General features: G+C 50.1%; 2 protein-coding genes across 2 annotated transcripts; one reads left to right on the top strand and one right to left on the bottom strand.

The window, feature by feature from the left end:
• The first annotated feature begins 5,986 nt into the window (after nt 1-5,986).
• Nucleotides 5,987-10,445, top strand: LOC105705362 (hepatitis A virus cellular receptor 1). The gene is given in 4 exon segments (XM_064368732.1): nt 5,987-8,662; nt 8,665-8,688; nt 8,691-8,723; nt 8,726-10,445. Coding segments are annotated over 4 exon segments (633 nt in total). The 5' UTR covers nt 5,987-8,349; the 3' UTR covers nt 8,989-10,445.
• Nucleotides 10,216-27,812, bottom strand: CLU (clusterin). Its single transcript, XM_012435226.2, has 9 exons — nt 27,722-27,812; nt 23,500-23,624; nt 21,670-21,818; nt 19,097-19,267; nt 17,356-17,767; nt 16,725-16,829; nt 12,208-12,437; nt 10,677-10,852; nt 10,216-10,469 (listed from the first exon to the last, which is right to left on the bottom strand). The coding sequence occupies exons 2-9, from the start codon at nt 23,594-23,596 to the stop codon at nt 10,460-10,462; spliced, it is 1,350 nt and encodes a 449-aa protein (XP_012290649.1). The 5' UTR covers nt 23,597-23,624; nt 27,722-27,812; the 3' UTR covers nt 10,216-10,459.
• Nucleotides 27,813-27,880: the final 68 nt, after the last annotated feature.

The following is a 27,880-nucleotide window of genomic DNA, read 5'->3' on the forward strand; positions in this document are numbered from 1 at the left end:
GCGTGCCGGGGGCCAGGTACTCTGTTGGGAGGGACCCCCCAGCAAAGACCAAAGGGTAGGCCTGGAGCCCAGTTCCCTGTGGCTTTCTCTCTAAATTCTCCTCTCTTTGTCTCTTTCTCCGGGGGACAAGAGGGTGGTGCCTGGGACTCAGGGGGTGCCTCTGTCACTGTGTTCAAGGGCGAGGCCCTCCGGATCTTCAGGTGGAAATATTAGGAAGAAGGAGGATTAGAACCAGAGGGACTCTCATCTGAAAAGGAGGATGCCTAGGAATGTGAGACAACTGTGGCCAGAGAGCTGAAGGGACCCCGGATTCCATGGGGCCACGGAGGCCAGCCCAGCAACAGGCAGATCTTCAGGGAGACACCTCCATGGGCTCCACTGCTGCGAGGAAGGGGCCTTGGAAGAGCTGGGAGCCCCTGTCACAGCCACATCCAAGGGCGTCTATGCCCATGCCCTTGACTGTGTTATCTTTTCCCAGTTGGCTAGACAGCGGTCTCCCGGGTAAGGGTTATATACCCAGGTCATTTAAGAAGTTGATCTTGGCTGGGCACCATGGCTCACACCTATAATCCCAGCACCTTAGGAGACTAAGGCAGAAGGACTGCTTGAGCCCAGGAGTTCGAGACCAGCCTGGGCAACATAGTGAGACCCAGACCATTTCTAGCTGGGCACAGTGGCTTGCACCTGTATTCCCAGCTACTCAGGAGGCTGAAGTGGGAGGATCACTTGAGCCCAGGAGGTCAAGGCTCCAGTGAGCCATGATTGTGCCACTGCACTCCAGCCTGGGAGAAAGAGGAAGACCCTTTTTCAAAAAAAATAAGTTGATCATGAAGAAGGCAGGGTGGGTGGCCAGCCCTGCTGTGCCCAGGCAAGGCTGTGGGTGAGAGCCTCGCAGGGCGGCGGGAGGAGCTGCGGTGCCCCATGCACCGCCATGTCCACAGAGGGCACGGCTCTTCCCTGTGCTGCTGCCAGCCCTGACCCAGGACATGAGGGGCCGAGCCCCAGCTACCCACCTCCCCTCTCGGCATTCTTGTTCCAGCAGCACAGTGACTGCAATGCACTCAGAGTTTTCAGATAAAGTTCTCAATTTTCAGTCTGTTTGATTCTCATAGAAACCCAACGAGCAAGATAAGGCATCCTGAGCCTATCTAACAGATAGGAAAGTGAAGCTCTCTCAGAGGTGACAGGACTTATGTATTAATTAGCAGTGGAGCTGAGGCCAGAGCCTCCTCTGCTATTGAGGGAGGAGGCCCCCCATCTCCTACTTCACAGACCTCCACCTCTACTGTCCTGACGAGAAGAAGAGTAAAGGGAGATAAAATCCCAAAGAACTGGAATCAGTGGTCAGGTGCTTGCTGACACCACTGGCCAGGCCATAATGAGGCCCGAGGACTGGGAAGATACTCCCTCTTCAGTTCCCAGCGTTTATGCTAACTATAAACCTTGAAAGTGTTGCAAATAATGTTGCCCCTACCCACCAGAGCCTGGTACTGGGTCACGTCCTCTACATTTACACGATCCAGACCCCCTCCTGGAAATACCTCTGCCAACTAATGACTTACTGCCTTTGTCCCCTGCCCATTCCCACACGTGCCACATATGAACTAGCAAATCACTGAAGCCAAAGACTGTGAGGGCAATTGTCCAGTCAATGGACAATGACATAGTTTCACCTCAGTTTCTCCTTTAGAGTTGTAAGCCTAAAAAAGGGGGGGAGTTCGGTACTTGCAACGTAAGGTTTTTGAGGAGTTCTGTACTTGCAACTTAAGCTTGGTACTTGCGACGTAAACTTTTCGAGGAGTTCGGTACTTGCGACGTAAGTTCGGTACTTGTGACGTAAGCTCGGTACTTGCGACGTAAGCTCGGTACTTGCGACATAAGCTTTTTGAGGAGTTCGGTACTTGTGACATAAGTTCGGTACTTGTGACGTAAGTTTGGTACTTGTGACGTAAGCTCGGTACTTGCTACGTAAGCCCACAGAGACACCACGGCCGATTAAAGGTCTCTTCCTTCCCCACTCTAGTGTCTGAGGGATTTTGTTCACAGATTGTCCTGCAACACTACGTCTCACACTGCCGGTTGCAGTGGAAACAGGGAGGCCAGTGCTGCATTTTAACATCCCCCGTCTTTACTGTCCAAGACGCTCCTCCGTTCTATCGGGGTCTCTACATTGTGGGTGAATGTGGGGTGCACAGGTTTGTCTCAGGGTATGAGTGTCACGCATGCAGGCTCCTGGACACAGCGGTGCCCGGCTTGCAGCCCTGCTGACATGCCAGTCCTGGGACCAGGCCCGTTGCACCTGGTTGTTTCTACAGACACCACACTGTACCCCAAAGGACTTTGAGAAAATGCATCCTGCCTTCCCAAAGTTCTGTGCCATCTGAGAAAAGCTGGAACCCACTGGGATGTTCTTTGTATCCGGAGGTGTTCTGAAGTCAGAGCAGAAAACAAGCCACCCCACGCCTCTCCCCAGACCCCCTATATGAGGGTGGAGCCCCAGCATCCCATTGGCCCAATAATGGGGGAGCAGATGTCCCCCTCAAACCCCACAGTGATAAGCTGGGTCCTGGATAAGGGCGCCCTTTATCCTCCCAATCCCCCCAGCTGGAGGTGGCCTGGCACCCACACCCCTGTTTACATCTTCAGCATGCACTCCATCCTGCAATCACCTGCAATCACCACATCCTGTTTTCCCAGGAGAAAGAGGAGCCCTGATATGTTATGTTTGTCTAAGAGGTCTAGGGTTCAGTCACTCATAGATTCCACCTGGGTGTAGAAATAAAATTCCCAGGGTCTGTAGCCTTGGGGGTTCCTTCTCCAGCCCTTTTTGGAAGGGGGCCCTTTGGCAAATGTTGGGGCACAGGAGTGGTGTGCACCCTGCTCTGATTTCCCTTATCCTTGAGGGTCTCCAGGAGCTCAGGTGAGAGCCCACCTGCCCGGGGCTGCCCTCTCCCAGCGGAGTCTGCCTGGACTTCAGCCCTCCCATAGCCTGACCAGCTGCATGTCTATTTCAGGGGTGTTTGGGGCATGGGACTTTTCTCACCTTCTTTTTTTGTTTGTTTGTTTTGTTTTTGGTTTTTCTCTTCTCACCTTCGTAATAAAGACCAAGAATTGATTACCCCCTGTCCCCTCCTCTGCACCTCCAGGGTCATTTTCTGGGAGCAAGAGGCTCACTGATTACCCCAGAAGGCTTCCCTCCTAGGATAACCAGTCTTGGACTTGCCTAGAAAATGTTTTTCATATCCCTTTTTTCAGATGTAGTTTCAATTTGCCTCCGACCTACCATGCCTTACAGAGTTCATGGAGCGCATTCCTTGATCATCTGCCATGCATCAGGTGCTCGAGGGGAATAAAAAGAACCTTAAGGCAGGTTCCTGCTCTCAAGAAATATAGATTGCAATCGTTTATCTCATGAGGGGTTAATATCCAGAATACATTGAGAATTCCTACAATTCACCAACGAAAATACAAATGACCCAATCCAAAAGTGGGCCAAAGATTTGAAATAGACATTTCTCTAAAGAAGATAAACAAATGATATCTTAAAAAGCACATGGAAAGATGCTCCACATCACTAGTGTTTAGGGAAATGCAAATAAAACCAATGAGAGACCATTTCACACCCCTTTGAATCAATATTTAAAAAACAACAACAACAACAGAAAATAACAAATGTCTCATGAAGATATGGAGAAACTGGAACTCTTGTGCTTTGGAGTTTCCCTCAAAGCACAAATGTAATGGAAATTAAGCAGAAATGTAAAATGGGGCAGCCGTTATATAAAATGGCACAGTGGTTCCTCAAAAAATTAAACATAGAATTCCCATATGATCCAGAAATTCTACTTCTGGGTATATACTCAAAATAACTCTGTCCGCCCCTGTGCGGGGGGCTTCAGGGTGGCCCCTGGTGGCAGCTGTCTGAACCCAGGCGAGGCATACAGGAGGACACCAAGCCCTGGCCTCCAACCTCAAACCTGCTAGTCTCACGTTAAAGTGATGAGGAATGGCACAGAGATGAGAGCCAACCCCCAGGAGGCACCAGGGCAGTTGCTGAAAAGGAAGAGTTCACTACAGGACAGACAGCTGGTTTAAAACTGGAAGGAATGTCTCCGAGTCCCCTGCGAGGAAGATCTTATCCTTAGGTCTGCAGTTACTATTTTATTTATTATTTTATTTATTTTTTGAGATGAAGTCTTGCTCTGTCACCCAGGCTGGAGTTCAATGGCGTGACACTCGCTCACTGAAATCTCCACCTCCTGGATTCAAGTGATTCTCTGCCTCAGCTTCCGAAGCAGCCTGGATTACAGACACCCACCGCCACACTCAGCTAATTTTTGTATTTTTAGTAGAAACAGAGTTTCACTATATTGGTCAGGCTGGTCTTGAACTCCTGACCTCAAGCGATCCACCCACCTCCACCTCCCAAAGTTCTGGGGGTTACAAGGGTGAACTACTGTTCCTGGCGAAGTCTGCGGTTACTAGAATGAGGCCAAAGTTGGGAGTTATTCTCAAAATCAAAGAATAGAAGACAGAAGAATAGCTATGTGTACCCTAATCCGCAGGGCCAGGTGGGGCCTTGAGTCAGTAAAAAGGAAAAACTTGAAGGCAGTATCTCAGCAAAAATGCACTAAACATTGGAACCTGGCCTATCTTAGTTTCCACCCTGGTTTTCTTATGTAGCAGGGCTTTTCAGAGATCAACAGAAGTCCAGACATCTCCAGAAAATTCTAAAACAGACTCACTGAAATTTTGGTTTTGTTTAAAATTTTTGACACACAGTGAGATGATATTATGCTGTGCTTGAGGTCACTGCAATTACAGTTTTAAAAACCAATACCACCAGACTTGTCGATGCACACCTGGAGTCCCAGCAGCCAGGGAGGCTGAGACAGGAGGATCACTTTACCCTAGGAGTTGGAGGCTGCAGTAAGCTGTGATTGCACCACAGCACTCCAGCCTGGACAACAGGGCAAGACTTCATCTGTGTTTAAAAACAAACAAGCAAACAAACATACCTTGTATTCTCTAAGCACGTGGGGTGGTGATGGGCACAGGTTTCAATGTGGAAAACACCTTCCTTTGACGGTGTCAGTGCGTCTCTGTGGTTTCATACTCATGAAGTCACTTGTAAATATATCAGAGTCTTCTTATGAATGTGAGGCTGGAGTAAGTGTCCCCCTGTCACTCCCTCCTCGTGATGGTGCTTAAGGATGGGGGCAAGTCTTTATAGGATTGGGCACTTGAGCGGGACTGGGGGTGAAGGTGGGGTTCTGGAAGAATGTCTGGTACCAGCTCAAGGCCATGGTCTTTGTTTCTCTGGGTGCTAATGGCAACAAATGCGGACAGGCAGGTAGTACAGTGCCTCTCCCTGTCCCCTTTCCTACCCTGAGGAAGTCCCCACCCTGCCTTGGGCTGGACGGAAGCTAGGTAGTGGCAGCTGTTGGAGGCCCAGCGAGTGAGCCCTTGGTGTGACATGGTGGGGGCGGGGCAGGAGGAGCTGTCCACACTCCGATGCGGCCCAGCCAACACTGAGCGATGCTGTCATCTAGGAGGATTATGACCGAGGGGCTGGGATCACACATTAACCAGATCAGCGTAAGAGAAGAGCAAACAGAGAGTTCATTATTAACCTTGTAAATGTGTCCCCCAGGCCTGGCCTTCGCTGCTATCACATCGGCTGACTTAGTAATCATTTGTTCTGTAATAAGCCGCGGAGACCCAAGTCCTCTTTGCATTGTCTCTAGAACTACTGGATACTTCTGAGGTTTCCTATTTTCTAGTGGGGCCCTGTGACCCCCAGAGTCAGACCTGGGTTCTTTCCTAGCTTCAGCATTTACCAGTGACACAACTGCAAAAAAGCGTTCCCTGTTCTTCCCACCGCCCAGCCTCTCTCACAGTGACCTCCCCCCCGGGATGCAGGATGCGTCAGCCTTAGCCTTAACCGTCACTGTGGATGACAGCTCCTGAACCAGTTTATTGTGGAGGCTCAGCTTGTTTGAAGGCACAAATGTGAAACTTTTATTCATTCTAAGTGGTGTTCCATCACCTGCTAACATCTCAAGCAGAATCTATTACTTCCAGATAACTCCACAGTGAACAGAACAAGTGCTTTGCTTGAGAATGTCAGGCATTTCCACATCAGAGTGCTTTGCCTCTTTCTCTGCTGCCACCAATTCTGTACTAGGACTCTGCTCTGCACACCCAGGTGACTTCCTGGCTTCCATCCCTTCCCTACTCCGGGCCACTTCACAGTGATGGATGAGCTACCCAGAAGTCCCTTCAACAGCCTCTGTGGACTGCAAAGATTTGGGGTGGGTGCTCCCACATTCTGGCCTTCCTAATCACAAGACACTTATGTGATGCAGGCAGTTCCAGGAAGCCTTTGTAAGTGGGGAAATAACCCCTGCCTTGGAGATAAATATGGGAACCTAGTGAGATTATGTGAAGCCATTGGTCCAGGGCCACTGTGTACAGTTGTGCAAGCTGTGCACTGCACAACTCCAGTGCCGTTTCACCTTGTATCCACAAGAGATTATAACTTATTACAATTTTCTGGCAGATGACACTCAAGTGTCAACATAGGGGCTCAGCAGGGTTGGTGCTGCCTCCCTTTCCAGACAGATGTCAAAGTCCTCTCTTCTCAGCAGGTCAAGCCCTGCTCCTTCTTTGCCAGAAGAGTCCTAGAAGCCAGAAGCTGAGGGCTCAGGGTCCGCAGTCTCCCAGCCAGAATTAGCCTCATCTCATCCCCACACCTTGGTGATGTCATGTCCTCCCTCAGTCTTTCCAGCACCTCAGGTTGGAACCTCTGTCAGGGATGGACAGACATCTAAGGACCCCCAAGCCCAGGTCACTGTGCAGAGAAGGGGTCCCAGGAAGCCTCAGAGCCAGCTTCAGGATCTGCCTTTCAGGGTGCTAGTATATGAGAGTATTAAAAAAAAAATCCAAAACACTGGATATAAAGGCTGGGCGTGGTGGCTTATGCCTGTAATCTCAGCACATTGGGAGGCCAAGGCAGGTGAATCACTTGAAGTCATGAGTTCAAAACCAGCCCGACCAACATGGTGAAACCCTGTCTCTACTAAAAATACAAAAATCAGCCAGGCGTGGTGGTCCGTGCCTGTAGTCCCAGCTACTCAAGAGGCTGCGGCAGGGAGAACTGCTTGAACCCAGAAGGTGGAGGTTGCAGGGAGCTAAGAGCATACCACTGCACTCCAGCCTGGGCAATAGAGCAAGACTCTGTCTCAAAAAAAAAAAAAAAGAAAAGAAAACCAACTGGATATAGTGACTGCCAGAGTCTAGCAACTTAACAATGGAAAAGAGAAAGTAACTTTTGAAACATAGTGTGACGTATACTTTACAATTATGATCACTTAAACAAATACCTCTGACCCCGTAATCTTAATTAATGTATATCATTAAGGGAATCACACTGACTTTACTCTGAATTTCCTTGATTGCAGTACTAAAATACTTACCTTGAACATGAATTAAGCTTTAAGTTTGTTGCTTATAACTTCAAAGAGAGTTGCCCCTTGGCAGTGACATAAGAATATTCTAAGCTATGAATTTACATGTGGACTTTGCTACACACCTGGGATGTAGCCAGATGAGTTTTGTTCCATTGCAGTATATCTGATGACCAGAACTCTATAATCAGAGAATATTAATGGATGAAAAGCCTGAGCTTTAAGATTGAGACTGGGAGAAAACTGCCTCCTCACTAACTGGCCGACCCCATAATGCCACCTCAGGTGGTCATCTTAAGCCTCATCCTACTTCCGGCAGATGCCTTAGTTTCTCTAAAGGTTGGTGGAGTGGCAGGTCCATCTACCATGCTACCCTGCAGCTACAGGGGAGATGTCACATCCATGTGCTAGAACAGAGGCAGATGTCCTCTACTTAGATGCCCAAATAGCATTATCTGGACCAATGGAACCCATGTCACCTATCAGAAGGACACATGCTATAAGCTACTGGGGGATCTTTCCAAAAGGGATGTCTCTTTTGACTTTGGGAGCACTTTGGGAGGCCGAGGCAGGAGGATCACAAGGTCAAGAGATCGAGACCAGCCTGGCCAACATGGTGAAACCGTCTCTACTAAAAATATGAAAATAGCCAGGCGTGGTGGCATGTGCCTGTAGTCCAGCTACACAGGAGGCTGAGGCAGGAGAATCGCTTGAACTCGAGAGGCAGAGGTTGCAGTAAGCCGAGATCACGCCACTGCACTCCAACCTGGCAACAGAGTGACACTTCATCACTCCCCCCCAAAAAAGAAAAGAAAATACATCTGTATCTGACAGTGGCTTGTAGTGTTGCCGTGTTGAGCACAGGGTGTAGTTCAATGACATGAAAATCACCATATCATTGGAGACGGTACCACCCAGGGTCACAGCTACTCCAATTGTCACGACTGTTCCAACCATCAAGACTGTTCCAACCTTCACAACTGTTCGAATGAGCACCACTGTTCCAACGACAATGACAGTCTCTACCTTTGCTCCCCCAACGCCATCGCCCACACAGAACCATGGACCAGCTACTCCACCTTCTTCACCTCAGCCAACAGAAACCCACCCCGCAACGCTGCAGGAAGCAACAGGGACACGACGTGCTGGCTCGCCACTGCACTCCTACACAACCGATGGGAATGACACCGTGACAGGTCTTCAGATGGCCTTTGGAATAACAAACTCAGCTGTCCCCGGCACATAGTCCGCAGATGGCCACCCCACTAAGGGAATCTGTGCTGGAGTCTGTATGCCTGTCTTGATGCCTCTTGCTCTTTTGGGTGTCATCATTGCCAGAAAGTATTTCTTCAGAAATAAGATTTGACAACTAAGTTTTTCATTTAGCAGGCTTCAAATTAAAGCTTCGCAAAATGCAGTTAAAAAGGAAGTCCAAGCAGAAGACAGTATCTATGTTGAGAATAATCTTTATGCCATGGACTAAGACCCCGTGGTGCTCTTCAGGAGTTTATGCCCATGACTGCAGATGACAGAACGGATATCAGCATAGCAGACGTCATTTAGACTCTAAGACAATTTTTCTGTCGCAGTTTCATCTGGCTTTCCACCATGTCAGTGATAGTGGACAGAGTCACTCTCTAGCTCGAAACTGTGTGCAGTCAACCCTCATCATTAATGTAGTCCCAAGTTTATGCTAAAACTGGCTCAATCCTGATCACTGCAGAGTTCTCTCTCAAACATGAACACTTTAGAATTGTATGTTCTCTTTAGACCACGTAAATCCTATATCCATCAAAGAGAATACTCAGTGGAAACATAGCAAATGAACTTCTATCTCGGCCATCAAAGCTATCCAGAAGAGGGGAATCTTAAAAATCAGGAAATCCAATGTGAGACTTCATTTGGAAGCATTGTATGATTATCTCGTTTCTATATTATAGTTCCAAATGTTGCATTTATTATGTTTTACAAAGGTTTCAAATCACGGGGTACACAGGTTTTTATTTCCTCCATGGGTAAATAAAGTGAGTCTAACTCACTAAAAAAAAAAAAAAAAAAGTTTGAAATTGGTACCATGTGTAGTCATGGCCACCTGCTGGCAGCATGGGGTACTGCAGTCCAGCTACGGTTCAGACTGAAAGCAAACTCCTGTGGTCCAGGGAAAAAGATACAAAGATCATATAAACTGGCAGGGGACTGCCAATGCCACAGTCAAGGTGCCCCTGGGACACTGAGCACTTACAACTCAGAATCAACAGCCTTTACAAAGAAAACTGATGCAAAAGCAACAGCTCTTAACAAATAAAACTGCCTCATTTGGACTCTTGGGCACCAAATGTTTTCATAAGGAAAACATCCATTATGCGTTAAATACCAAGCATACCTTACTGTTACTGCTCATTCTAACTTTCAGTGGATTCCTTTAGGAGATTGCCACATCTTGGCATCAACAAGTTTCATAGTAGAATAATGCATTGACAGTTCCATAATAGAAGAGAAAGTCTTCATTTTTCAGGAATATGTTTTAGTTGGCTTGTTGAAACACCTCTTTTCCTGAAAGCAAGCAGTTTTTGAAGTGGATCGAGCTGCTCATCATATCCCTTTTATTCTCCACCGTGTGACAGTCCCTATACCATCTTAGCACTGCTTTTTTGTTTCTATTTATTTTCCACCCCCCTCCCCCATAGCACAATGAATGAATGCCGGGAAACAGAAACTCAACATAAAAAGAGGAGCCTCTGAGCGCTCAGCTCACAAGACAGTTTTATTGAATTAGTTGCATGCGGGAGCAAGTCTGTTCTTCTCATGAGCAGAGGATTTGAGTGTTAGAGTGCAGGATCCAGAGCAGGGAGAGGCTGGGCGAGGTTGGGGCCAGGAGGCTGGGGCCTGGTGACTTGATGACATGCAGAGCTCTCTCTGGGGGGCTGCAGCTCATCTCAGGGGGAGCTGGACTCAGATGCCCCCATGGGTGCAAAAGCAACATTCACCTCTCACTCCTCCCTGAAAGAAAAGAGTTACCCACCAAAGTAAAACATCCTCCAAAGGAAACATAAAAATCCTGGTAATTTCCTGGCTTTGTCTTGGGCTCTGGCTCCAGGCAGAGTCATTCCTACCAGGCTATGGAGTCTGCAGTTTTTGTTTTTTGTTTTTTGGCTACCAGAGACCCGCGGGGCCCGGCAGGCCCACAGGAAAGGCCCCCCAACTTACCGGTGCTTCTTGCGGTATTCCTGCAGCGCTTTCTCTGCCACAGTCTCCATGAATTTAGGGTTCTTCCTGGAAACTTCTACAGGGACCGTCACAGTGATGGGGTCAGAGTCAAAGAGCTTCACGACCACCTCAGTGACACCGGAAGGAACGTCCGAGTCAGAGGTGTGGGAAGCCACCTAGATGGAACAAAAGAGAAGAGCTGAAACGCTGTGCGTGCATTCAGCAGCAGAAGCCAGGCTTTGGAGAGGGAAGTCCTCCTGCTCCTCCAAGAAAACCTAGAGAGCTGACCCCAGCTCTTCTCACGTATCTAGACATCAGTACAGCTCAATGGACAGAAGCACAGAAGCGACCTGGTTCACAGACACTCAAGTGTTGAGGCAAATGCCATCTGCAAATGACCAGCCCAGGGAGCACCCCAGAGGATAAAAGTGGTTTCCAGACATTCACTTTGGGGAGCCACTGGTCAGACTAGGGCAAAAAAGGAATCCAGGGGGCTTGGAGGGAAGAAAGAAAAGAAAAAGAAGGGTTCCCAGTACTAGAAATAAGTTTTATTTTATTTTTTATATTTTATTTTATTACCATATTATATTTTTTTAGAGACAGAGTCTCCCTCTGTTACCCAGGCTAGAGTGCAGTGGCCTAATTACAGCTCACTGCAGCCTCGACCTCTGGGCTCAGGCAGTCCTCCCACTTCAGCCTCCTGACTAGCTGGGACTACAAGTGTTTGCCACCACACCTGGCTGATGTTTGTATTTTTTTGTAGAGAGGGAGTCTTGCTATGTTGTCCAGGCTGCTCTAAACTGCCCTCAAGCAATCCTCTTGCCCCTGCCTCCCAAAGTGCTAGGATTATAGGCATGAGCCACCGTGTCTGGTCTAGAGAGAAAGTTTTTATCACTGGCAGAGAATGATGTACCAATTCATAAGCCATTTTACACCAGAAGCAGCCACGTAGCTTTAAGAACAGAGGCTTCTGGTTTATTCATAGGTTTGTGCACCAAAACAAAAGCAACAGCAACAACAGAATACAGGCTTTGCAGCCAGGTGTTAATACAGGCTTTGCAGCCAGGCATTAATACAGGCTTTGCAGCCAGGCGTTAATACAGGCTTTGCAGCCAGGCATTAAATCAGGTTTTGCCGCCAGGCGTTAATACAGGCTTTGCCACCAGGCGTTAAATCAGGCTTTGCAGCCAGGCATCCATACAGGCTTTGCAGCCAGGCGTTAATACAGGCTTTGCCGCCAGGCATTAAATCAGGTTTTGCCGCCAGGCGTTAATACAGGCTTTGCCGCCAGGCATTCAGGGTCAAATGCCCATCAGCGGTCAGCTCTCACACCTTGGGCAAACTGCGGACCTCTTTTACTTTGCTCCTCGGTTATATTTTCCCTCGGTGATGAGGCTTCAAGGCCATAAGGGCACCTAAAGTTTTCTATTTCCTGCCGCCTGATAAATGCTCGGTCAAAGGCACATGTGCCCCTGCTCCCGGGCACAGCTCGGGCTCCCCAGCCACAGCGTGTGGCCGGGACACCGCTCACCGTGGTGACCCGCAGATAGTACTGGTCTTCGCCTTGCGTGAGGTTTGCCAGGCGGGACACCCAGTTAAACTGCTCGTTGAGCTGCTCCAACAGGGAGGAGGTGTTGAGCATCTTCCACTGGTAGGACTGCAGCAGCTCGTTGTACTTCCTGGTCAACATCTCGGCCATCTGGAGGGAGTCGTTGAGCTCCCGCCGCAGCTGAGCCTGGGAGGGGTTGTCGGCCGAACAGTCTGCCCGGAGATGGAAGAAATGAAAGGCAGAAGTGTGAAGGGAAGGGTACAGAGGGATAGAGCCATGAATGAATGGAGGTCCCACACGCAGCCGGGAGCGAAAGCAGTGCTCCCCTAACGGAACAGCCACAAACTCTTTGGAATCGTCCACAACCAAATAAAGGTTTTGCCTCAGAATGTGAATCTAGACACTGCTTCTGTCATCCAGAAAGTCTTTTGGAGTTTTGTCTTTGTTTTTGTTTGTTTGAGACAGAGTTTTGCTCTGTCGCCCAGGCTGGAGTGCAGTGGTGAGATCTTGGCTCACTGGAGTCTTAACTTCCCAGGCTCGGGCTATCCTCCATCCTCAGCCCCCTCAGTAGCTGGGACTGTAGGCACGTGCCACCACGCCCAGCTGATTTTTGTATTTTTTGTAGAGACAGGGTTTCTCCATGTTGCCCAGGCTGGTCTCAAACTCCTGGGCTCAACCGATCTGTTTGTGCTGGGATTACAGGTGTGAGCCATCGCGCTCAGCCTGAAAAGCCTTGCTCTGGAAAAATACGTCCACTGACCTAAACAGTGGTAACTGGTAACAGTGTTGACCACACTTCCGGAAGCACTGATCTCAAGTTCTCAGACCTGGAGTGGCTCTCACTGCCCTAGTCTCTCTCAGGAATCATTTCCAGAGAGGGGGACTATCACTCACAGCTGCCATTTATGTGACATCTCCTGCGTCCCAGACACCGCAGAAGGTGCTCTCTGGATATCCGTTTTCTCTAGGAATTGGATCTGTTCTGACTGAAGGATTAGCACTCTATTTCACCAATAATAAAACTGAGGCCTACAGAAGGATTAATAAATAGCTTACCTAAAGCCATAGAAGAAAAGATGTCTGGGCCCAGGATTGAACCAGGGTCTTCAGCTCCTAAGCTTGGGCACTTCCTACCCTGGGTCTGTGGTTCTGGATAATCCTCCAAGCTTGTCTTTTTTTTTTAGACAGTTTTCCTCTTGTTGCCCAGACTGGAGTGTAGTGGCACAACTTTGACTCACTGCAACCTCTGCCTCCCAGGTTCAAGAATTCTCCTGCCTCAGTCTCCAGAGTAGCTGGGATTACAGGCACCTGCCACCACAGCTGGCTAATTTTATGTATTTTTAGGGCCAGGCTGGTCTCAAACTCCTGACCTCAAGTGATCCACCCGCCTTGGCCTCCCGAAGTACTGGAATTACAGGCACACACCACCATACCTGGCTGATTTTTAGTAGAGATGGGGTTTCACCATGTTGGCCAGGCTGGTCTTGAACTCCTGACCTCAGGTGATCTGCCCACCTCAGCCTCTCAGTGCTGGGACTACAGGCGTGAGCCAATGTACCCAGGCCAAGCTTGTCTTTTGAGCATATCTGCAGAGGTGGCAGTTCTGGTGCCAAGAGTTCATGTAGCTGACACCTGGTAGCCAGGGGTCTTTGCCCACTCACCTGCCTGCCCATGGCTGGTCACTGAGTTCATCAGGACAGCAGGGAAAAGAGAATTCACTCCTCTTGGCCCTGGACTGCAGGTTGTCAGATTCATTAAGAGCTGGAAACTGCCCACTAGCTCTTAAAACTACTGTTTTTCTCCCCTTAAATTATTTCAAAAATATCCAGAGGTGGGTACATCAGACACAATTGGTCAGGGGAAGGGAGATTTTGCATATGCTTTAGGATGATGACTGCAATCATTTATAGTAAAATAAAATGTTAGGTGGGGAAAGAAACAGAATGACAAGATGCAGGTTGAAAATAAACATGTAATAAATAATCTTCACTAGTTTACCAAAAAGTAATTTAAAAATAAGAAAAATCAGCTGGGTGCATTGGCTCACACCTGTAATCCCAGCACTATGGGAGGCTGAGGTGGGAGGATCTCTTGAGGTCAGGAGTTTGAGACCAGCCTGGCCAACATGGTGAAACCCCATCTCTACTAAAAATATAAAAATTAGCCAGGCATAGTGGTGCGTGTCTATAATTCCACCTACTCAGGAGGCTGAGGCAGGAGAATGGCTTGAACCTGGGAAGCAGAGGTTGCAGTGAGCTGAGACCACACCACTGTACTCCGGACTGTGCAATAGAGCAAGACTCTGTCTTGAAAAAAAAAAAAAGAGAGCCGGGAGCAGTGGCTCACACCTGTAATCCCAGCACTTTGGGAGGCTGAGGCGGGTGGATCACGAGGTCAAGAGATCGAGACCATCCTGGTCAACATGGTGAAACCCCGTCTCTACTAAAATACAAAAAATTAGCTGGGCATGGTGGTGGGTGCCTGTAATCCCAGCTACTCAGGAGGCTGAGGCAGGAAGAATTGCCTGAACCCAGGAGGCGGAGGTTGCGGTGAGCCGAGATCGTGCCATTGCACTCCAGCCTGGGTAACAAGAGCGAAACTCCGTCTCAAAAAAAAAAAAGAAAGAAAGAAAAGAAAAATCCTTGGGTGTAGAGACTTAGTCTAGAATAGGGGTTCTCAACTGGGGTGATGCTGTCACCCAGGGAGATTGGCCAGTTCTGAAGCTGATTGTCACAACAAAGAGGAGGGAGCTACTGTCATCTAGTGGGTGGAGGCCAGGAATGCTGCTAAATACCCTGACATGCGCAGGGCAGCCCCCCACGACAAGCGATCACATGGTTGGAAATGTCAGCACTGCTCAAACCTGTAATCCTAGCACTCTGGGAGGCCGAGGTAGGAGGGTCACTTGAGCCCAGGAGCTGCAGACCAGCCTGGGCAGCATAGCAAGACTCCCTCTCTACTAACAATAAAAAAATTAGCTGGGCATGGTGGTGCACGCCTGTGGTCTGCTACTCAAGAGGCTGAGGCAGGAGGATCGCTTGAGTCTGGGAGGTCTAGGCTGCAGTGAGCGTGATGGTGCCACTGCACTCCAGGCTGGGTGACAGAGAGAGACCCTGTCTCAAAAAAAAAATATGTTAACAGTGCTGAAATTGAGAAATCCTGGTTTAGAGCTCCCGGGCAGTACATGCTCATGTGGTTGCAAGCATCTTAAATAACAGTAGGCAGTCCTCATCAGTGTAGACTATTTAACTCAGCTGTAATCAATGACTGTTAAGATTGGCGCCAGGCCTGAGTCCAGGAGGTCGAGGCTACATCGAGCCATGATGGCGCCACTGCACCCCAGCCTGGGCGACAGAGAAAATGAGTGCCAGACGTCCAATCTGGGCCGAGGCATCTGGCTGTCTTTTCTTCAGGCCCTAACGTGACTAACTTTCTTGCAGTGAGGTACCATGTAATTGATGCCACTCTGTGATATTTTTATAGAAAAAGCCCCAAGGCTTGGCTGTCCCCTCATCTACACCCTGCAACTTCAGCCTTTAAAGCACTACTGTTTATTTTGCAGTGGCTTCTAAAATTACAGGAGTGAGGCTAGGACTGTTTAACTAGACCCTGGCAGCCTGCCATGGCAAACTCAAACTAGGCATTAAGTAAGAGCAAAGCCACCAGATCGATAAGCTGTTTACAAGGGGAAACAAATAACTCTTTCTAAGCATACACAGCTATGTACCAGGAACCATTCCAAATATCACAGCTGTTATCTCAAAGCAGAAAGAAGTTAACCCATAACCAGAGCTGATGAAACAGACAGGGACGGTTGAAGGGAAATATTCCCTTTGCCTAGAGGAGCAACCAGCCAACCAAAGGGACTGCTGCCCAGATACGGAGACCTGTGACCCCTGTGGCCAGAGGCTGCGAGGGGTCCCAGCACCACACCCTGGTTAAGAACACTTCCCAAACACCTAGGAGTGAAGCCCAGCTCGCCCGCGTCTGGTCCATCTTGGATAAGTTCTTAACCTTTCTGTGGCTTGGTTTCCTCAGAGGGTCATTCTGAGAAAATGAGGAAATATATGTCGAGTGTTTAGAACAGTGCTTGGCCTCTGATAAGTTCTACTAAACAAAATACATACTGTCTGCAATTTCATAATCTGCAGTGGAAAATGAAGATGCCTACTTTACTTGGCACTTGGGAACAGAATCACTGGGAGTCCCAGGGGGATGACTTTTTCCATCATGGGCCCGACGAGGTAGAGGCCACTTATATATCCCTAACAATGTCTCACTGACTTCAGGGATAGCCTCACATCTTCATCCCATTCTAAGATGAGGAACCCAAGCTGCGTGAGGCTCAGGACCTGCCCTGGGCCACAGCTCAAAGGCCACAGAGCTGGAATCCGAATGCTCATCTGTCTGACCCCACAAAGATAGCACCAGTGAGGCGCCGGTGACCCGAGGACACGAGTGATCGGAGGGAACGGCTTGCGATCTGGACCGCAACTCACCCACAGACAAGATCTCCCGGCATTTGTCACACTGGTCCTTCATCCGCAGGCAGCCTGTGGAGTTGTGGCGGATCTCCCTGCACACGGCCCGGTCATCGTCACCTTCTGGGGACGCACGAGGGAAAAAGAGTCAGGCATCCAGCCACGCAGAAAGGGACCCCACTGATTCCTACTGTTATTTTTATTTATTTATTTTAGAGATAGAGTCTCGCTCTGTTGCCCAGGCTGGAATGCAGTGGTGCGATCATAGCTTACTGCAGCCTCCAGCTTCTAGGCTCAAGTGACTCTCCTGCCTCAGCCTCCCGAGTAGCTGGGACCACAAGTGTGCACCACCACACCCAGCTAATTTTTTAAGTTTTTATTTTTGTAGAGACAGGGTCTCACTATGTTGGCCAGGCTGGTCTCCAACTCTTGGCCTCAAGTGATCCTCCCGCCTTGGCCTCCCAAAGTGCTGGCATCAAGGACATGAAGCCACCATGCCCAGCTCTGTTGTTTTCCTCTTTAAATAAGGATAACACCACCCTCGTGATATTACTGGGGAAAAATCGAGATGACACTCGCTGGGCCCTCAGCCTGGTTGTCGGTGTCTAATGGGTTACTCAGAAGGCTGTGAGCTTCCACCCCTTCTCACCTCGTGTGGATTCTGGGAACGGGTGCTGGAAGGCTGGGCTGTGGAAGGGGACATCCATGGCCTGCTGAGCCTCGTGTATCATCTCAAGGAAGGGCTGGAACATGGCGTGGAAGTTCAGGGGCTCGAACGGAGAGAAGGGCATCAAGCTGCGGACGATGCGGGACTTGGGAAAGAAGAAGTGAGGCCTCCGGTGGTGCAGGCTGAAGGGCAGGTAGTGGTAGGTGTCCTGGGGCTCCCGGGCGAAGAACCGGTCCTGGAAGAGCTCGTCCATGATGCTGGAGGCGCGGCTGAAGCGGTCCTGCATGATATCCAGCATGTGCGTCTGCTGCCGGTCGTTCTCCAGCAGCGAGTCAATGCGGTCGCCATTCATCCAGAAGTAGAAGGGCGAGCTCTGGTTCAGGAACTCCTCGAGCTGTGACAGCCGGCACAGGCACAGTTAGGAGAAGCTCGCCAAGGCCACAGCTTCCCGGCCTCCCACCCCTCAGTGAGCCAGGCCAGGCCCTGCCCATTGTGGTAACGGTCACACAGCACGTGACCAACAGCCCAGCTGGGACTGGCCCCCAGCACCCCAACTGTCAGGTCCATGCCCTTCCTTCTACCTGCCTCCATGGGGGACCATTTCGAGACACCTGGGAGGCCATGAGAGTCACAAGGCCCAATATTTCAGGTTCATCCACTGTCATCTTTGGCCACCAATGATACCCACCCCTGCTCAGCTAAGGGCCAACTGGTGTAACTTCAAGCATTGGAAGAACTCACTGAGTCCCAATCAAAAAAGCCCCACAGTGGAGGACAGGAGCAATACTAAGGTACTAAAAAATCTTACATTGGCCGGGCATGGTGGCTCACAACTGTAATCCCAGCACTTTGGGAGGCCAAGGCGGGCGGATCTCCTGAGGTCAGAAGTTCAAGATCAGCCTGGCCAACATGGCGAAACCCCATCTCTACTAAAAATGCAAAAATTAGCCAGGTGTGGTGCTGTGCACCTGTAGTCCCAGCTACTCTGGAGGCTGGGGCAGGAGAATCACTTAACCCAGGAGACGGAGGTTGCAGTGAGCCGAGATCGTGCCATTGCACCTCAGCCTGGGCAACAAAAGCAAAACTCCATCTCAGAAACAAAAACCAACAAAATCCTTACATTGGCTGAGCACAGTGGTGCACACCTGTAATTCCAACAATTCAGGAGGCCAAGGCAGGAGGATCACTTGAGCTTAGGAGTTTGAGACCAGCTTGGACAACATGGCAAAACCCCATGTTACAGAAAAATACAAAAATTAGCTGGGCATGGTGGCACGTGCCTATAGTCCCAGATACTTGGGAGGCTGAGGTGGGAGGATCGCCTGAACCCAGGAGGTCGAAGCTGCAGTGAACCATGATCACACCCACTGCTCTCCAGCCTGAGTGACAGAGTGAAACCCTGTCTCAAAAAAAAAAAATTCTTAAATCCTTCCACATAAATGGACACAGGACTCTGCCATCCCACGAAGCGGTTTGTTATGTCATCCAGCTAAGCGCTGTTGCGTAAGAGTCTTCTAAGAGAAGGCAGATACCTGACTTACTTCCTTTTGATGACTCCACTGTCTGCACTCATGCTAGACATTACTAATGGAGCATGGCACTCTGGGCCCCATGAAGCCAGCCAGTACTAGTCAGCTGCATCTGGCATGTGGAATGAAGCATATGTCACTAGGTTCCCTGACTTCCCTACTCAGAGCTTTGGCCACTCATGTCCCCTTTTCACCTGGCGGCCAACCAGGCCTGAGCCACTTCTGCAGACGCGTGCGTAGAACTTCATGCAGGTCTGTTTCAGGCAGGGCTTACACTCTTCCCAGAGGGCCGTCATGGTCTCATTGCACACTCCTGGGAACTCCTTCAGCTTTGTTTCTGATTCCCTGGTCTCATTTAGGGCATCCTACAGGAAGACACAGGCTGGCTGAGCCACACAGAGACCACAGGCTCACACACCCAAGGAGGTGCTGGGTGCCAGGCCCTCTGCCCCAGGGCAGGCCCTCTCACAGGCTGGCCACTCAGCGAGGAAGTGCCCACCCCTGCTCTGGCTCAGGCTTCCCCTCATTCATGCACCTGGAATCCACTTCCCACCTGGCTCTAAGAATCCACCCACCCTTCAAGATCCAACTGCTCCCTAACTCCTGGAAGCTTCCCAACTCCTGGAACCCATGTGGATACCACCTCTCTCTGACCTGGTGCACTGATCATCTGCTCAATGAATAACCTCTCACTGAAGCCTAATTTTCTATTCTCTGCTTCTGATGTTTAAATGTCATCTTCCAAAGCAGGCTGCAGGACCCCTGAATTTTGTCTTTCTATTGCAACCATGACCCCTGGCACACAAAGGGATTGGCAGGCTTTCAACACCAAAGCCACACCAGCTATCAAAACTCTCTAATGGGCCCATGCCACTTGACCCAATGATTCTCTAAGAATCTATCTCAGGCCAGGCACAGTGACTCACACCTGTAATCCCAACACTGGGAGGCCGAGACAGGCAGATTACTTGAGGTCAGGAGCTTGAGACCAGCCTGGCCAACATGGTGAAACTCTGTCTCTACCAAAAATACAAAAATTAGCTGGATGTGATGGTGCATGTCTGTACTCCCAGCTACTTGGGAGGCTGAAGCAGGAGAATCACTTGAACCCGGGAGGCAGAAGCTTGCAGTAAGCCAAGATTGAACCACAGCACTCCAGCCTGGGTGACAGAGCAAGACTCTGTCTCAGAAAATAAATAAATAAATAACAAAAAAGACTCTATCTCAAAGGAATCCCCTGACAAAGAAAAAGATGCCTAAAAATATTTGTTACAGTATGAATTTATGGCAAAAAAATAATTCAGAATCAACCCAGATGTTTAAAAGTGAGAGACAGGTTAAACTGTGGTTCATACAAAGGATAGATGGTACATCATTATAAAGGATGTTTATAATCCATTTTGAATATTATGTGTACCATTTATGTTAAAAATTCATAATTTTGAATATAGCCACTGTCAAAAAAGCAGAGGAAAAGAGTAGGAAGGAATAGATCAAATGTTAACAGTGATTTCTCCCTGGGCAAAAGGATTATGGAGGAACGTTTCCTCTTCTACTTTTCTGTATTAAAGTCTCTGTGAATGAGTATTAGTCTTCAAAAAAAAAAATTAGACCATCCACACCCCAGAGTTATTCGAGGTCTGTGTCCTGCTCCATCACCCCCTGTCCCCTGCTGGGGATGGACAACCCACCTCCCACTGAGCCAGGGTACAAGTGCCACCCATGGTGCCTGCTCCCTTTCCTTCTGGTTCACCTAGTTCTCAACTAAGAAGGAGCAGGCTCTTTTCTCCAAATTTGACGTGCGTTATCATAAAACCAGAATTGCTGAATGTCAAACTCCAATGATAACAGCAAAAATGTGAGAACAGAATGTGCCCTTCCCCAGGAGCTGTGAGGATTCTCGTAGAATGGTGAGAACTGATACTGATGCCAAGAAAGGGCATGAAGCTTGAAGAAAAGTTAGAGCCGTATCCGGGCCAAAATTCCCTGAAGTGGCTCCCACGGAACTGTGCTCAAAGCTGCCAGGAAAAAAAAAAGGAATTCCCTGGTCAATTTGGAAAACTCTGGGTTTCCTGGAGTTATACAGGTTTCTTTACTGCAGAACTTCTCAGAGCCTTTGAATTGCTTTTAACGTGTATGATGGATCATGAAGCTGGCAGGTAGCTACATCTTAGCATCTGAAGTAGTGCGACCATGAGAGTAGGTTTTTAGGATAATCAGGGAACTTGATTTCTTAAATAAGTTGTTCATTGAATTACAGTGTTTTAGCTTTGTCAAATCACTAAGCAGGCTAGATCTGCTACATCCACTACTGGCCTTAAGATGTTTCTTTATGAAGTAGTCCAGAACTCTAGGAAGATGTAGGGTGCAGAGTGTGTGCCTGCCTTAACCCTAACTGTATCACCCCTACTAGATAAGCTTCCTGAAGGCTGGACACCACCCCGCTCCAGGCCCCTGCTGCCACCCCATCCAGAGACTGCTTGGAGCCAGCACGTGGTCAGGGTTTAGAAACATCTATTGAAATGAATCTGGGCATTAGGCCCTGAGCCAGGCTCATAACAAATCCAGATCCAAGATCTCACCCCCTGATGCTTTCAAACGCGAATAAACCTTCCCTCCTTCTTAACTGCGGCATCAGCTGACACAGCCTGGGAGGACTGCAGGTCACCATGGCAACCCAGCAAGGCACCGCGCTGTGATCCCCTCCCTTCCCCCCACCCTCCGGTGGGATGGTCAAGGCTGGGCAGCCGTCTCCGCTCCTCCTGACCTCTTTCTTCTTCTTGGCTTCCTCTAGGTTGCTAAGCAGTGTCTTGCGCTCTTCGTTCGTTTTTTCTATGAGAGTCTTGATCTCTTTCACCCCGTTGACAGCATTTTGAATTTCCTTATTGACATACTTACTTCCCTGGTCGGACATTTCTGCAAGAGGAGCACAAGAGGTAGCATGAGGTGAGAGGAAGGGATGGCCTCGGATATAACCCTGGAGTGAGCAGGAATGGCCAGAGAGGCCTGTTCAGTTAAGGGGCTGTCAAGGCTGGGATCCCCACCCCCACCCACGGCAGGCAGCAGCGCAGTCCCAGCCTTGCCCTGCACAGGCTCCCATCACAGACTCCTTGCTCTCACTGCTCAGATATGCAGACCATGGGAGCCAGCACACCCAGGGGAGAAACGGCAGAGCTGTGCCCAGCCACCGCCGTGTGCCCCTGGAGAATGAGCCGGGTGCAGAAGAAACTTGTCAAGGAAAAATATTTTTTAAAAACCCAGAAGTGGTCAGCTTTGAAGCATCAAAATATAAAATATTGTTATTTTGGACACAAATCTTTCTAGAGTTCAGTTTAACCAGACGTGTATTTCTTTTTTCCAATGCACAGTGCCAGGTGACAGAAATAAGAAGATGAGGAAATGACTAAGGCATAGCACTGGTGACAGATGCAGCGAAACACCGTGTCCCCTAAGTGCCACTTCACTGGGGCTTATCCCACGCCAAGCACTGTGCCAAACGCTTCATGTGCAGTTTACAGAATGCTCCAGCCCCACTACCATGCCCACTTTGCAGAGGGGGACATGGGACGTGTGGTACGATAGAGGGTCCAAGTGTCAGTCAGGCAGGAGGAGTAGGTTCTGGAGGTCTAACACACAGGTGGTGCTTGTACTTAATAACACCATACTGTACCTGGAAGTTTGCTGAGAGATTTTAAGCGTTCCTACCACCCCACCATAAAAGTGGTCATCATTTCAATGTATGCACATTTCAAGACATCACGTCATATACCTTAAATACACACAAGTTTTATTTGTTCATTATCTCAATAAAACAGGGGTTGGGGAAAGTGTCATGAGATCAAGATAGTGGCTCAGTCACCCAACTGAGAAGTGGAACAGACACACCCAGGTCTTACCTGGGGTTTTTTTGTTTTGTTTTGTTTTTGAGACAGAGACTCGCTCTGTCACCGAGGCTGGAGTGCAGTGGCACGATCTCGGCTCACTGTGACCTCTGCCTCCTGGGTTTAAGCAATTCTCCTGCCTCAGCCTCTGGAGTAGCTGAGACTACAGGCATCTGCCACCACGCTCAGCTAATTTTTGTACTTTTATTAGAGACAGGGTTTCACCATGTTGGCCACCATGGTCTCGATCTTTTGACCTCGTGATTCTCCCACCTCGGCCTCCCAAAGTGCTGGGATTACAGGCTTGAGCCACCGCGCCTGGCCTGATCTGGGTTTTTAACAATGATCCTGCAGAAGCGGTCAGCTCCCAGGAGGGACAAACTCCAAACGGGAGAGGGATAAGAGCTCCGATGGTCCAGACACAGCTTCATGGAGGAGGCTTGGGAGCTGGGCCAAGGGACCTGGGAAGGGAGCAGCTGAGTGAAATGCAGCAGTCAGAATGGGCTTGGGAATTGCCTGCAAATGCCGACAGCCTGATGCCCGCAGAGGCCTGGGAGCTGAGGCTCGGAGGGTGTCCAGACACAAGCACCCAGATCCAGTGCACGAGATCAAATGGTCTGTAACACTCGGGGCCTGATAGAGATGCCCTGAGTGGAGTTGGCAGCCCTGCCCTCTGACCTCACCACCCTGTGGAACATCATACTTGGTCTACTCACCCTGGAGCTCATTGTCGGAGACTGACTGGTCCCCCAGGACCTGCCCATTCTCCCAGGTCAGCAGCAGCCCCACAAACAGCAGCAGAGTCTTCATCATGCCTCTAATTCTGAGTCCTCGCACGCCTCTGTTTGCAGGGAACAGGAGACCATCATGGAACAGCTAGACAGCCTGCTGGCATCCCGCCCACCTGCCGCCTGCAGCAGCTCCCCAGGGCTTCACCGCCCTCGCTGTCCCCCTCATTAGCACTGCTGCACTTTTATCCCTGAGGAAATGGGGGGAAAGGACCAGACTTGCCATGGACACCTCAAAAGAAAGCGAAGGCAGGAAGTGCAGGGAGGGAGGGACTGCAGGACAGCAGCAACCAGTGGAAGAAACAAGAACCCTGGCATCAGAGGAGCCAGGCTGTTGTCCAAGCCACATCCTCCCCCGCAATCAGCAAGGCGCACAGGCTTTCTGCATCCCGGCCTCCTTGTCCAGATATTTCAGTGAAAATATCTCCCTTGGGTCACGCATCCGTCCCTCCCCATGCCACCTCCACAGAGGGACTGCATCTCAGAGACCAGCCCCGTCCTCTGCGATGTGCCTCCACATCTTTCCCCCAGCAGACACCCCCCATCCACCACAGCACTGCAGCCCCCAGGAAGTCTCAGCACGACCTGAACTTGATTTTCTTTGTTTTTCTCTCTCTTTTTTTTTTTAAGAGACCAGGTTTCACTGTGTTAGCCAGGATGGTCTCCATCTCCTGACCTCGTGATCCGCCCACCTCGGCCTCCCAAAGTGCTGGGATTACAGGCATGAGCCACTGCACCCGGCCCACCCAAACTTGATTTTCAAGAGCTGGAGGCAGCAGCAGCTGCCCTCACACCGAATCCATCTGCGTCTCTAGTGGGAGTCTTGGATTGGGCTGCCTGTGCATTCAGGGGTAGAAGTCATGGAAGCCAGGAAGAACAATTCCCTTCTAAAAGTAGAGAGGGTTCACAGTGGCCCGAGGCGTAGGCTTCCCAGAGAAAGTCCCTTTGGAAGGATGAGTCCCTTTGCTCTGCCAGGCCCTCCACACGACCCATCCCTCTAAGCCCACAGCAGGCTGCCCTGCCAGTGTTCTTGCCACCACTGGGCTGGCTGCCCTGAGCCAGGGGGCACAGGCCACAACCCTGGTCTTACACCATGGACCCTTTCCCAGAAGCTGAGGCTGTTGCATAAAACAGAAACCCCTCCCCTTGCACCCTCTCCATCATCCCCCCTCCCAGGAACTGCTTATCTGAGCTCACTCATTTCCCATAACAGAACCAACAGGAAGGTGGAGTTCCCCTTCCTGAAATGGTTCACATCCAAAGCCGCCAGCACAGCCCGGCAGGCCCATCTGGACACTTGGTAGGACATTAATAAGGAGCGCCTCTCATGAGAAGTAATCAGGCGCACAGAGCCAGGGGGCAGCGTGGGAGAAGATACGGGTCAGCGCCTTCCCCAGAGACGGGGTGGGTGGCAGAGACCAGGCTCACCAGGAAGGCTGTGGTCTCACGGGCTCTGCCTCAGCTGCCCACTGAGCCCTGAAATGCCTCCAGCAGGAACAGAGCCTTTGTCATGCCAGAGAGACAAAGGCAGCCAGAAACACCCCTCTGCCAGGTGCCCCTGAAAGCAACAACTTCTGGAAAAACCCATTCAGACCTAGGTTCTGACCAGAAGACAGGGTGTTGGGCCCTGAAGAACAGGGCAGCCAAAGGCAAGATGCAGGAAAGGAGTTCCAGACTCAACAGCGGGCACAGAGTCTGCTCCAGACAGCCTGGGGTCCCTGGTGAGCCATCCAGCTCAGAGCTGGGAAGGGAGTTGTTCTCTCACCCAACCCCTCTACCTTAGTGGGGAGGTTGAAGCCCAGAGATGGCACAGGGCTCTCCAGGGCCCATAGTATGCTTGTGGTAACCCCAGGATAAGAGCCCAGCCCTCCCAACCCCTAGCCCAGTGTTCTTTGCTTGCTTCTAAGTCACTTAAATATCTGAGCTTCAGTTTCTTCATCTGTAAAATGGATCTAATCCAGACTTCAGAGAGGGGAACGCGTTCTGTAAACACGAGGGTCTTATGTAATCATAGTAAATCCTGACTGCTTCAAAATTAGACTGAGGGCTGAGGCTGGGCATTGGCAGTGTCTAATCAACATGTCTAGAGAGGGGCAGGGAAACCAAGGCGACACACAGAGGTCACCTGTGGTCCCCCGGACTACTGTGTGGCTCTGCTTTGGTGAAATGATTGACCACTTTTTAAAGTACTTATGAATCACTGCAGGCTGGTTATAATGTTAGTTCTGAGTCTAAATCTGCTTTTCCAGCCAGTCTGCAGGTGATATGGATGCTGCTGATCTGAGGAATGTTCTAGAACCATGGCTGCACAGCCGACCTCCCTTCCTTTGCTCGGACTCACCTCCTCCGTCATCTCCTCTGCCTCCTGGGAGCCTGACTGCCAGCTGCCCTGGGCAGAGGAACCAGGCCAAGGCCAATGCACTAGCACACAGCCTCATTCCCCTAAGAAGGCTGAAACCACCCGACCTGGCTCCTTCTACCAGAAAAGGCCGGTTCTGTGGACAGAGGGGCTGTGCCGGGGAATAGGAGGAGGAGGTAGGGTTGGGACCACGAGCAACTCTGTTCCAAGCACACCCTCCTGGGAGCTTTGAACTGAGCAGCTTCCCAAAAGGTTTCCAAGCAGGCAGGTCTGGAGGCTTAAGAAAATCAATGACGTGGCCATGCGCCATCACGCCTGTAATCCCAGCACTTTGGGAGGCCGAGGCAGATGGATTACTTGAAGTCAGAAGTTTGAGACTAGCCTGGGCAAGGTGGTGAAACCCCGTCTCTACTAAAAATACAAAAATTAGCCAGGTGTGGCGGCGTGCACCTGTAGTCCCAGCTACACGGGAGGCTGAGGCACGAGAACCACTTGAACCCAGATGGCTGGCGGAGGTTTCAGTGAGCAGAGTTCATGCTACTGCACTCCAGCCTGGGTAACAGAGTGAGACTCAGTCTCAGAAAAAAAAGAAAAGAAAAGAAAGAAAATCAATGACCGTGCACATCGAGCTGCGGGGAGGATGGGAAGACAAGCAAAGAGGGCCCAGCTGGTGAGGGTTTCAAGCCCAAAGCCCCGCTCCTATCTGCCTTTTCAAATGGAGGAAACTAAACCAAAGAGAAAATAAGAAAAATCGTCGCCTGTAATTCATACCACCCTGAGGCAAGTGTTAGCACTGTGGTCTATTTCCTTCTCTTCTACGCAGTTTATACAACCAGATTCTTCGCATTCACTATCTTCAAATATTATTTAAAAGCACACTTTTGTGGCTATGTAATGCTCCACTTTCTCATGGACCCAAGTTAATTTTACTATTCTCACAAAGATTGGGCATTTCGGTTGTGTCTAATGACCCACAACTATTATAACTTACATTCTCATGGGCGTCTTTTTAAAATACTATCTGTACTTACCTTAAATTCCTAACCTCTCCCTTTAAAAAGAATCAGCTTCTTTTTTTTTTTTAATCTGGGTCCAGAAATTCTGGAAGGTCAGGAGGCTTTGGCTCTAACCCCGATTCTGATACTTATTTGCTGTTTAGTGTTGGCATCAGTCCTAAACCTCATTATCATCTGTAAAATGAGACGGTGGAATCGGAGATGGGAGGCCTGGGGGAGCTTGTGTGACTTAGGATTTCGGTGGTTGCAGCATATACTTAAATCCACAGCCTCATACTTACAGGCACAGGGTCCAGAGAGCTAGAGAATTTATAAGAAAACTGGATGACTCATGCATGCAAGCTGACAGCCACAGCTGAGAGGTCCGCATCTTGCATCTTCGCAGGGGACACGCTGCAGGAAGGAGCTCCGTGCAGGCCAGCTCCGTCACCTGCTAGCCTGAGCCCCCTGCAACGCGGCAGGTCTCGGGCCTCAGTTTCCCCATATTTGCGAAAGGATGATCATTATATCTGCTCTATTTACTCCCCCACTCCGCCGCCCCAGAATTGTGGTTGGAGCTCCTGCGCTCAGGCGGTGAGTGCGCTGGGCCCCTGGCTAAGCTGCCTGGTGACGGGGCTCCGGCCATCTCCCCTCCCTTGCTTCCTGGGCTCCATCGAAAGCGCAGGCGTTGTGACTGTGAGCTGTGTCATCTCTCCCTGCCTGGCTGCCACCCCCTGCCCGCCCATCCGTCCCGGTGCGGTCTGCGCAAGGGTAGGGAAGACGGGGGACATCTCACCGGTCAGCGGCACCCGGCGCCCGAGCGCTCCTTCTGGCGACGCCGCGTAGTGAGCACCGGGAGGCGCCGTATTTATATCGCTCGGCTCGTACACACCCCCTTGGGGGCTGGCTGCAAACCTGTGTGACTCACGCCCAAAGAATGCCGCGGAATGCAAGG

This window comes from Aotus nancymaae, unplaced genomic scaffold (genome assembly GCF_030222135.1).
Source record: "Aotus nancymaae isolate 86718 unplaced genomic scaffold, 86718_ANA_hifiasm-v0.15.2.pri h1tg000079l, whole genome shotgun sequence".
NCBI classification, from domain to species: Eukaryota; Metazoa; Chordata; class Mammalia; order Primates; family Aotidae; genus Aotus; species Aotus nancymaae.